This window comes from Anas platyrhynchos, chromosome 2 (genome assembly GCF_047663525.1).
Source record: "Anas platyrhynchos isolate ZD024472 breed Pekin duck chromosome 2, IASCAAS_PekinDuck_T2T, whole genome shotgun sequence".
Taxonomy (NCBI): domain Eukaryota; kingdom Metazoa; phylum Chordata; class Aves; order Anseriformes; family Anatidae; genus Anas; species Anas platyrhynchos.
In genome coordinates, this window is record NC_092588.1 from 38,404,007 (window position 1) to 38,415,197 (window position 11,191).

The 11,191-nt window shown below is 43.2% G+C and overlaps 1 protein-coding gene across 2 annotated transcripts in view; it reads right to left on the bottom strand.

Moving 5' to 3' along the window:
* Positions 1-10,914, bottom strand: part of CHD7 (chromodomain helicase DNA binding protein 7) — an 87,876-nt gene extending 76,962 nt beyond the window's left edge. For both annotated transcript variants that reach the window (XM_072034579.1, XM_072034580.1), the window contains exon 1: positions 9,091-10,914. In XM_072034579.1, the coding sequence (XP_071890680.1) occupies positions 9,091-10,773 (1,683 nt within the window). In that variant the 5' untranslated portion in view covers positions 10,774-10,914. The remainder of the gene's footprint in view (positions 1-9,090) is intronic.
* Positions 10,915-11,191: the final 277 nt, after the last annotated feature.

The following is an 11,191-nucleotide window of genomic DNA, read 5'->3' on the forward strand; positions in this document are numbered from 1 at the left end:
AGAGGAAACAGACCCTAGGTACTGATTCAGGGATGCACAGGTGATGGAGCAACAGAAGCAAAAAACCAATTCCTTGCAACAGTGGAAGCTCAGAGAGATCCGCTTGCTTCCCATTTTCCTCCACATCTTGTTTATCTTCTCTGCTCCTAGGTTAACCTCTGCGATTGCTGGATTCCTGGACAAGAGGCACTGACATTTTGTTGCACGAGTTTGCTTCCAGCTTCTTCTTAAAGGTGGAAATCTCACTCCTCCCCAGCATATTTCTTCCACAGGTTATTCTGCTAGGTTAGTGAATTGAAAACTGTGTGTATTTGTGTACATCTTTTTACTTACTGTTATTTTTTTCTCTTCTGGCTCTCATTTCTGCCAGGTTAGTGAGAGAGTCAGCTCTGAGGAGACTAAACAACAGTCTCAGCAGTGGGGAGTGGGATTCCCTGCTCCGAGCTGTTACACTGGCTGGCCCTGTCCTCTTGAGCTGCACTCAAGCAAGAGCAACACTGGTAGGAGCTACAAGAAAAGCAGGGAGATGACACGTTTTCAAGTACTGGATGTCTGAGCAAGAATCTGAATCAGGAGTTTTTAAAAAAATGCAGAAAGAGTGCTGATTCAATGGTTTGTAAATCAATCCTCTACTCAGACATTAAGCCATCCTATCTATCAGTTATGTATCTTCATAAAGAAGACTTTAAAATTAATGCAAGTTTTACTTCTAAGTTTTATTGCTTTTAAATAATTCTTTATGTCGAAGAAAAAAAAAAAGCAATACATTCATGCTCAAGAGAAATAATTCACGGATATTGGAGGCATGGTCCCTCATTTTCAACACACTCAACACACATCTAACAAAATTGTTCTAAGCTCTCTTTGCTGGAAAGATGATGTTCTTTTGTGTCTTCAGTAAGAAAACACCTGCAAATATCTCAACTGGAAGAGGAAATAAGTCCTTCTGTTCTAAAGGGAAAAAAAAAAAGGAAAAAAGGAAAACACACGTCTGAAATTAAATCACTTACATTTGTGTGAAAAAGGGAACAAAAGGTGAGAGTTAAAAAAAAAATGGGAGAAGTTGGAATTTGACCGTCTCTCTAATTCAATAAAACAGGACAAAACTTTGGCTTCTAACAGAGATTTTAGCTTATCAAAACTTGAGGGAAGACTCCAGGGCTGGTAACTGCAGGCAAGTTCTACAGAATCTTGAGCTTGTGTAAGGGTATTATAGGATCATTGATCCTCAGAGGAGGAGGCTGTCCCCGTCTTCCCCACCAAGCATTCCCATTCCCACACCACCACCTGGGTGATCCTGAGGTCACACCACGAACAGATGCTGGGACGTGACCTAGACAGAAGCAAACCGGCCAGAGAAGTATCCTTAACAGCACAAGGGTTCACCCAACGATAGCATGTGCGAGGGAAGGGTTAGTATACTGCATCCCAGACTTCATCTAGCTAAATTTGCATAGATTTTATTTTTTTCCCCCAGCACTGACTAGGCATTTTGAGCTTCAGCTGCTGGAAAAGAGTGGTGGTGCAGAAGGCAGCACCTGGTCTAGCACCGGTACAGCCCAGCTGCTCTCCAGTTCTCCCTCTCCAGCCCCCACACTCCTCAGGTTGCAGGCTGAATGCTCCAGTTTCCAGTTTCCAAGCTGCTCGCACTGGCAAGGAGGTGCAGCCCAAGCGGCGTGCAGGGCACTAAGGGGCACCAGCGGGCCAAATGGCTACCGCTCGCTAGGGCTCGGAGGCAGGTGACTCGAGCAGCTAGCACGGCAGTGACTCCCTGAACTTCTCTATCCCCTTTTTAACCCTGGCTGTTGGCCATTTCCTCTCTGTTCCTCCTCCTCGGCGCTGCTCCATCAGGTCAGCTGCGTTTCGCTCTCCCCTCCCCGAGGGCCGCTTCCTGCCCACGTTTCCTACTCCGCTCCCGAGAATCGGCCTCACCGTCCTTCAACCCCTCCCCGCGAGCCTGAGAATTAGTCAGAAGAAAGACTTGCACGCAGAGATACTTTAATCACTGGAGGGGAAAAAAAAAAAAAAAAGCAAGGGTGTTTCCCTCTCTCCTGAGCTACTCAACTTCAGAACTGGTGACAAAAAAAGGCATCAAATATTTACACATCGCATTTCTGAAGAAAAACCCAAAACTTTGTTCCCCAAATCCACTAGCACCTTTAAAATATACTCCCAAACTATTAAAGGAACAGATATCCAAGAAAGAAATCTCTCAAAGAGCAGGGAGGAATGGAGTAGAAGGAATAGAAAAGTAATGGAACAGAAGGTACAAATACATCGTATTTGGTGTAATTCTGATACGTTGTTCAGGTGAGACGATCCCTTTTTTTTAAAGTACCAATCCAATACATTAGCTTCATAGCTGACTAAATTATCATTTCTTTCACTATACTTCAATTTTGAACTTTCAAAAGTCAGCAGCACTGGCACCACTGAACTGAAGGAGGAAATACCCTTTGCAGACAAAGTTAAAAAGCAAACCTCAAAGCCATGGTGCTCCATCAGGGTGGAAGCTGGTTCATTTACTGTCCTCAGAGGAAAGAAAGAGGAGGACGCTTACGCAAGTTTGTAACACCCACATTCACGGTACAAGCAAGGGCTGATAAGTTTAAAACCAATGGATGCCTCAAATTCCACATGCAAGAGTAGGATGGAAGACCAGGAGGAAGATCCATAACAAAAGACAGGAATTTATTAATTCAGTTGTAACCTGTTCGTTACTAAGGCTCTTGATGTAATTAAAGGAAGATAATAAAAGAAAGAAAAAAAGCAAGTCCAGTGTTTCTCCTTTCATTTGCTCCAATTTTCAGCCCTTACAGTTATGTGGGCTGCTGATAATACAGACATCAGGGTTTGCAATACCAGTATCAGCTTTCAGTCATGAAAAAAGCTTCCCCAAAACAACAGATTTAAATTTGCTCAGATAAATACAAAACATGAGAATGTGTTCAGTCATGGAAAAATAAGATGATTGCCAAATCCCACCAGCAGATCAAGACACTATACCGAAGTACGGAACAGCAGCGTCAGTTAAAAATATTTCTAGCTGGGCGATTCCTCAGATAATTCAAATGATTTCAAGAAAATACATTCAGGCCACCAACATATCATAGGAACTTTCCACATAGTCATGTTGAAGAACAAGTCTGGTAACTCTTAAGCCTCCAAAATTGGTATGCTGATGCAGACTTGTATTTTTATGCTAATGCTGCAAACTGACTTTACCCAAAACTCCAGAGCAGATAATTTAATGACACGAATTATTTTCATTGCAGTCAAATCACGGCACCCGAGGGAAGAGCTATTCTTGAAATTGCTTGTACCTCCTTAATACTTAAAAAGACCATAGTAAAACTACCTCAAAACTACAAATCTTTGGCCCAAAGGCCTACTCACTCCAGAATCACTCTAACCTCTTATTTACAAAAGTACACACAGCCTCCTCAAAGCTGAGGAGCAAGTAAGACTTTAGGTCTCTTAATGTCAATTACTAGACTGGAATGTACCTAAGGAGTTTCATAACATGAATGTTTGTGTCTTGACAAAAGTATTTGATATCAGTTACTATATCCTTAGAGAGACCTGGATGTGAACTAGCTCACAGCAGAACCTGAACCTTCTCAGATTTTCATTCATCATTTGTCACAACTTCTGACCTGGCCTAAATTTTTTACATATATTTTTATATGTGCATGTGCATTTATAGTTTGCATGGTCATATGATCATACATATATATGTATGCATATTTCTCTACATGTAAATAACACACAACTGTAATCAATCAAGGCTGAACATTAGTGTTTTATTTGTTCTGTGTAGCCTAGCACCCTCACCAATCTTGCCAACACACATCATTTTGCTGGTTGACAAACAGTTGAAGAACAAAACTAGAATTTCCAGGGCAGCCATGTGACTTTGCTGAACGTGCAGCACATGCAGTACCCCAAGAGACCAGCTAGCAGTTAATGTGAAAGAGCCTCTGAATCAAACAAAGAAGTATCCTACAGTGTTTAGAAATTATATATATTTTTTGAGTTGTTCTACTTACTTACAGGAAAATGGTCAAGAATCTAAATACTCAACAGATGAGTCACGTGTTTTCTGGAACAGTGGGTTGTTGCTTACGAATATTCATTTATAGGAACAATCCTAACCATTTGATGTTATAACATTTTTTACTAAATAAAGTTCCAGTACACACACTGAAAGGTAATTGGTTGTGAAAAGACAGGAAGGAGATGAGGCGGCTGCCTCTTCCTACTATTCCCAAGCATTAAAAATATTTAAGTACCCAGGAGAAAGTCAACTTGACTTGAGCGTGCCAGCAGTACCAACTTAACACGGACTCTGCTGGGTTAGAATTCACTTTGAAACAGCCAAGCTGAAAACAGTTTGCATTAACACCCCTCTCCATTGTGGTATATCCGAGTATAAATTATGCTGAGGCAGCAACGTGAAGGTTTAAATTCAGAAAGGTCCTGTCACAGGGATGACTCTGCTGGTGACTCAGCTGGACTTTCCCTGCCTCTTCCCCTACAATGAAAGGCAGGAAATTTCAAAAGAGTGCATTCACGCCAAAGAGAGCCAAGAGTTACCACGCAAAGCAAAGTCACATGCCCACAGGTAAACAAGACGGAAGAAAAAAAATCTGGTAGCGAACTGCTAGCACAAAACAAAGACCTCCTCCAAAAGAGGTCGGGCACCTCAACCCAATATATTTCAGCACTGCCAGAGCTGCTGTAGAGTTCTACCATTTAATCTAGCATGGAGGCCATTAACCATAACCATTTGTCATTTAAGTGTTCCCATATTTGACTACAAATAATGTACATCGCTTCATGTTTGTGGAACATGGTTAATGAATAGGACTCGAAACTCCAGCCCACACAGGAGCCAGCAGCTACTGTAAATAAAAAGTTCTGTAGAACAACACACCCAGGATAGTTTATTCTTGGCAGAGAAAACTCTTACACTCAATTACTATCAAAATGTAAGAGAAACTGCATGGCATCAGACCCCCAAAGACCTATCTAACCTGATATCCCACCTCTGATAAAGTCTGGGCAAGAGTGTGAGAAGTAAACATGTACACAGTAGATGCATCCCGATAACAAACTCTCAGCCACTTGTTATTTGTGGCACAGATCTGATGAGGCAAATGTGGTGCCTTCATGTTTATACAACACTGGTGCATTTTTCTGTACATCTCAGAGATCAGCATCTTAATGCGGTGTTCTGCACTCACCACCTGATAATTTGCTGAATGCCCTAAAACTATCTGGGAGACAAAACCAGGAGACAAACAACATTTGTTTCATATTCACCATTTCCATGTACCCATATCACTCAGAACTTTACAGATTTTTGGCTGTATCTTCCCTTCTCCCCTTTAACCATTCCTCTCCATCCTTTTTTTCATGTGCTATTGTATTTTCTGAGGCCTGAGGAAGGACCAAAAACTACACAGCGCTTGCCATGTAGGCATACCATGCATATAGGTATGACCATAATAGCAGTTTTTACTTTGCTCTCTACTACTTCCACAGCAATTCCTACCATTTTACTCCCGTGACTGTCATAGCGTGTCTCAGACAGCCATCCAACACCAAGATCCTGTTCCTAAGCAGAGATTTTTGTTTGCCATTCCATTGCCCAGGCACCATGCCTTGATGTATACAGCTTACAGCCAAAGGGTTGACGTTCCTATTGCATTTCTAGCCATTTAGAAATATAGTAGCTTCACTGCTGTAGGCTCTTCCTCAGTTCTGCACTTGGCACTCAGCTTTATTTGACTACGTTAACAACAACAGTGAACTTTGTCATCTGACTTTCCACTCTTTTCCACAACATTTATGAATATTTTGGAGAGCACAAGCTTGTAAGCCCAACACAGATGCCTACTCCGCTGTGAAAACAAACAAGCTACTCCCACCCTCTGCTTTGTACCTTGGCCAACCATCCTGCCACCTCAGAACCTGTCTCCCCACAGCCACTGAACTCTTCCAAAAGCCTTTACCGAGGAACGTTTCCAAAACAGGGCTTGAAAATCAAACACACCAACTGCACATCCCAATGCTATGCTGGTGTGTATAATAGCTGTAAAATTCAACTGAAGTCAGCAAGTCACTGCTAACAAGCTCCTAGCTTTCATAACCATATCTAGCTTTCATCTGTTAATCCAGCCCAGATGAACTGTCAATCACCAGCTGTACCTCCCAGCCAAAATAATTAGCAATTTTGTACACAAAAAGTAAAGAACCCTAGAATCGACACAGCAATTTCTTTCGAGTTAAAAGCAAAAGAATTTCACTTTCCTTCCAACATATCTAAAAACAAAACAGTAATTTGGTTAACCACAAGTATTACAGCCTTCCCATGATAAGGCTAGCTTCAAATCACTGAAAAATAATTACTAAGATGGCTTCTGTTGATTTAAAAGTACATAGTGATTTTCATTTCACCAACTGCATTCATTTGTTGATTCATTTTATACAAATAAAAACAAACCAGCCATTTAAATAACTGTTGCTCAGCGAACAGTCTTCTGCCAACTGACATGAAGGCAAAACCACGACAGAGGCAGGATAGCTGCAAATTCTGCATTCAAGCTCAAGAGCAGGGTTTTCACACATCTGCATTTTTCCCCAGGGGGTGAGGAGGAGCTGAGTTTTCATTGACTCGAACAATTTATATTTGATCCAAACAGTTTTCCAGGGGGAAATGAGTGCCTGTCAAGTGTTTCATTACTACAGTCAGGTCTCAAACTAATTACTTAATGGGAAGGTATGTTAGCAATAACTTTTACCAAATAAAAACTTAACAGAAGTAGGCTAACAGAAGTTACTTGGCTAGCTACATCTGCTTGAATTACTGATTTTAATCAAATAACTTGAGTTATCATGTGGTTTTCCTCTAATTATTTAGTTTCAGCACTTACCTTTGTTCAAGTTATTCATGTGCTGTTCAAAACTTTGTAATAGGCTGCACAGCTCGTTTAAGAGTTGAGCTGTCTGCATTTTACCTTTTCAGTTAAAGGGAAAGGAACCCAAGAACATTGAAAAAGCCCTTCTATTCTACAAGGAGATGCTGTCCTCCCAAACCATCTGTTGCTGCAAAAAAGAAGTTTACTGGATGATCAGATGAAAACATGGAATTAACTCCGCTGCAGAAGACCACAGCTTTAGAGCTCAGCCTTTGTCACAGTCAATCTCAAGTCTCCCATTCCTACATCCCCACCATCGTTAGCTGTGAAAGGGATCAGCAATGCTGGGTTTTGCTCCTTACAGCTTTATGAGTCTTGTTTTACAATGTCTAGATTTTTTTTTTTTCCTGCTAGATGTGTCAGCTCTCATCTTCAGGGTAAAAACAATGTCTCCAGTCTCATACCTCTTTCCGATCTGCAATCTTTTTGTATAGATTTTTCCATGCCATCATATCCGTCAAATTTTCAAAATTTCTGCTTATTCTCTTGTTTGTTTGTATGGTGTTTTTTGTTTTGTTTTTTTTTTTATTTTTCCCATGAAGTTCTCTCTTTTTCTGTCCTGCTTAGCCACGCAACCAATAACACAAGAGGCATTGCCAGGAGCCACCCATTCAACCAGGACCGCACAACCCTACATCCACGCGAGAACGGCAATTTACATTCCCCAAAGTGTGCACCTGGAGGTGGGGGTAGAGGAATGGTCACAATGCGAATAAAATTCCCCCCCGCCCAATTAAGTGGAGTAAAGGAGAGAAAGATGGTTGTGAAGACACTCTTCCAAGGGCAGAGCTTCCTCTTCCCACCCATGAAGAGTCCGGCCTTCCCCTCACCCCAGCTTAGCCCCTGATCTCCCTTGCAGGGCTTCACCACCCTACGGCATACACCCAGTGCTCCCCCCTCGGAGAATGTGGAAGCCTCTCCCAGCTGCTGAGCTGCTACATCCACCACTCCTTGTCAGCTGCCTCTCCGCAGCACATACATCTGATTCCCAGAGCCGCCTCATGCTGTGCGGAGCAGCTAACAGAAGCAGCCGGCAGGCAGCAGCGGAGGGGACTGCCGAGCAGCTGCCTTCCACGCAGTCCTGGGACGCTGGCTAGGACAGCTGTTTTTATGATTTATTGGGCTTATTGTAGCGTCGTATCATTAGGACTGCATTCCAACAATTGTCTCCAAATATTTATGGGCAGAGCTGCTTGGCATTAATTACCGCGGGGCTTTAAAAATAATTAAACCTCCGATATCTTGGCCACCTATTCGTTCGGTACCAAAACCTCTTGAATGATTGACTGACAGAGCCAGAGGCAAGTGGTGGCAAAGCCAAAGATCCCAAAAGGCACCTTTTCAGCTCAGGTTTAACTTACTAACACGTAGTCAAACCTGCTAAGCTACAGAAGGATCAAGATGTTTTAACGTTTCTAGCTTTTAATTGAAAAACAACATGGAAGCAATATATTTTCACTGCAATCCAGCAGATCAGAGACTCGGTAAAATAAAACTTCTATCTTACTTGAGATTTCATTTAAGCCTCAGAAGATTTGATTTTAGACTATGATTCACATCTGCTGTCTTCTGTTGCATAAACCGTTGCCCCATCACTTCCCAACTGCATTACTTAGTGCTGAACAAAGTTTGTCCTGGAATTTTTTCACATATGAAAATTTCAGCTTGAACTTAACAAAACAAAAAAAAAGCATTTGCTTAGCATTTAAAGAAAATGCTCAGTTTTGCTAAGACAAACCCATTACAATACACACTTCTTTTTGCAGGTTGCAAATACAAGATGCTAGTTTAAATTACAGTTCTCACACATGCTTTCTATTTTCTCCTCAAAGGAACCAACAAGGAGAAAGAAGCAGGTATTCAGTTTGTCCTGGCGCTGGATCATATTTCAGTCTATCCATAATGTTACCCTGTAATAATCACTGTAAGAACATTAGCAAGCTATCTGAACCTCATTTTACCTTCAGCTTCCGTGTACCAAGAAAGCCACGTAACCAGTGAAAATCAGGGCAGTCAAGCTCGAACAACTGTTTTGAAAACACAGACCTTGTGTATACTGAAATTATTGCAAATGCATTTCATCTTTTACTCATCGGAAGCAGCTTACCTGAAGGACAGGCACTTTTTGCGGTGTGTTTTGTGGTGACTGGTGAAGCTGTGCCCAAGGCTGATGATGAGGATGTGGTGGTGGTGAAGACTGATGATGTATCCCTGGATGAGGCTGCATGGGAGGACAGGTTGGCATTTGCTGTTGAAAAGACTGCTGTTGACTAGGAAGCTGCTGGCCAGATATTAGTCGCTCTTGTATTGCTTGTGGATCTGCAAGGCCAACACCTGGACAACCGTTTGGTCTCATGTGCCCACCCATCTCCCGTGGTGTTGAAGACATACCCATAAACGGCCGATTCTGTTGCATGTTTCGGGGGCCCATATTCCTTTGTCCAATTCCCATGGCACCAGGGGGCTGGTGTGACGGCTGAGGATGGGGTATATTTGGATAATTGCCAACTTCCATTGGTATTCCAGCGCTACCGGGTCTGACCTGCGGAGGAGGTGTACCTGCTGGATTACTCATTGCTTTCATAGGTGACATGGGAGGTGGAGAGGCATAAGTTCCCTGAGGCTGTGAAGGGTGCATAGTTTGCGTGTTCATTTGGTTAAGTGAGCCACTAGGGTGGATGGGTTGCTGGTGCATTAGTCCTTGACCACTGTTTGATGGAAATCCTACAGCATTTGGGTATCTTGGTACAGACTGATTCATTGGAGTGTTATTTGTAAGGCCTAAATTCTGATTCATCCCTGTATTATTAACTAATCCCTGATTAAGGTTACTGTAAGGATATCGAGAATACTGCCCTGAGTTGTTTATAGTAGGTGAGGGTACCGTCTGGCTCCGAGAACTAAAATTAAGTGTTTGCGGCCGAACAGCACCCTGCTGGGGAGGATTAGGGGAGAATCTGGGACTGTGGGCTACTGATTCTCCATGGAGAGCAGTGGGGGGATGGTGGTGAAATTGCTGGACTGAGTGTCGCAAAGAAGGTGCCATACTGGGATTCTGCTGGGGCACATGAGACAAGTGGCCAGGTCCTGAGGTGGCAATGAAAGGGTTTCCCTGATTGAGGCCTTCCTGGCCTTGAGAAAACTGGTTCATCCTTTGCTGTTGCGGCTGACCGTGCTGCTGCATTGAAAAATCGCCGCGAGCCATGTAGTTTCCCATCTGCTGCATGTGCTGAGGGTGGCCCTGCCCAGGGGGTCCGGAGGGTGCCTGAGGCGGCTGCGTCGGTTGCGGCTGGGGCTGCTGCTGCTGCTGGTAGGGTGCTCTGATCTGGTCTGGCACTTGAACCGCCCGCGGCCCCCACATGGAGCCACTGTCTACGAAGGGTTGCCCGTGTCTTTCGTTCTGCATGCTAGGGTAGACTCCCATCTGACCACCGGCACCACTGCCGTGAGGAACCTGAGGAACCGGGGGGTTGTGATACTGCGAATGAGGAGACGCTATACCGTTCCCAGGGGCATTGCTTATCATCCTGTTCGGCTGATCCATCAGGTGCATTTTCTGCTGTTCGTATTGATTATAGTGATCAAAATGGGTCAACTTTGCTTGATTTTGATTTGCGGGGGGGTGATGAAGAGATGACTGTAAAGAGGGAAATCCTTGATCCATGGGCATTTGCTGCCCCATAGGATTCACCGGGTTTTCAGGATATCCACATTCTCCAAGACCTTCCAGCCCTTCGCTGAAAATATTCCCATCTTCTCCAAACAGACTCATCATTCCTGGATCTGCCATCTTTTTTCAGCACACAGCTCCTCGGAGCTACAACTAGAAAGCTAGTCTGTGCTTCACCTCGGTGAGGTGTTTTGTCCTCAAAGCCTTTAATCCTCAACTAATCTCCTTCATGTCATTCCATATTTCCTTAATTCTTTTGGACCACGCAGTGTCAGGCAAAGTCTGGTTACTGCTCCTAGAGGAAGCGGGGGAAGGGAGAGAAAGAAAGGAAAATGTTGAAATAAATAACATCGGGCAATATAAACAAAACACAGTTAACTCTTTTTTAGACAACGGCAGCTAGTTTCAGCCCCCGAAGCAAATCTTAAAAATGCATATCACTTTAAGAAGGTTGCGTTAGCTTTATCAGGAGCTTTTTTACGATAGAGAGTTAGGAAGCAAGCAAAACACTACCCTTAACCTTAAATTAATCCATTCA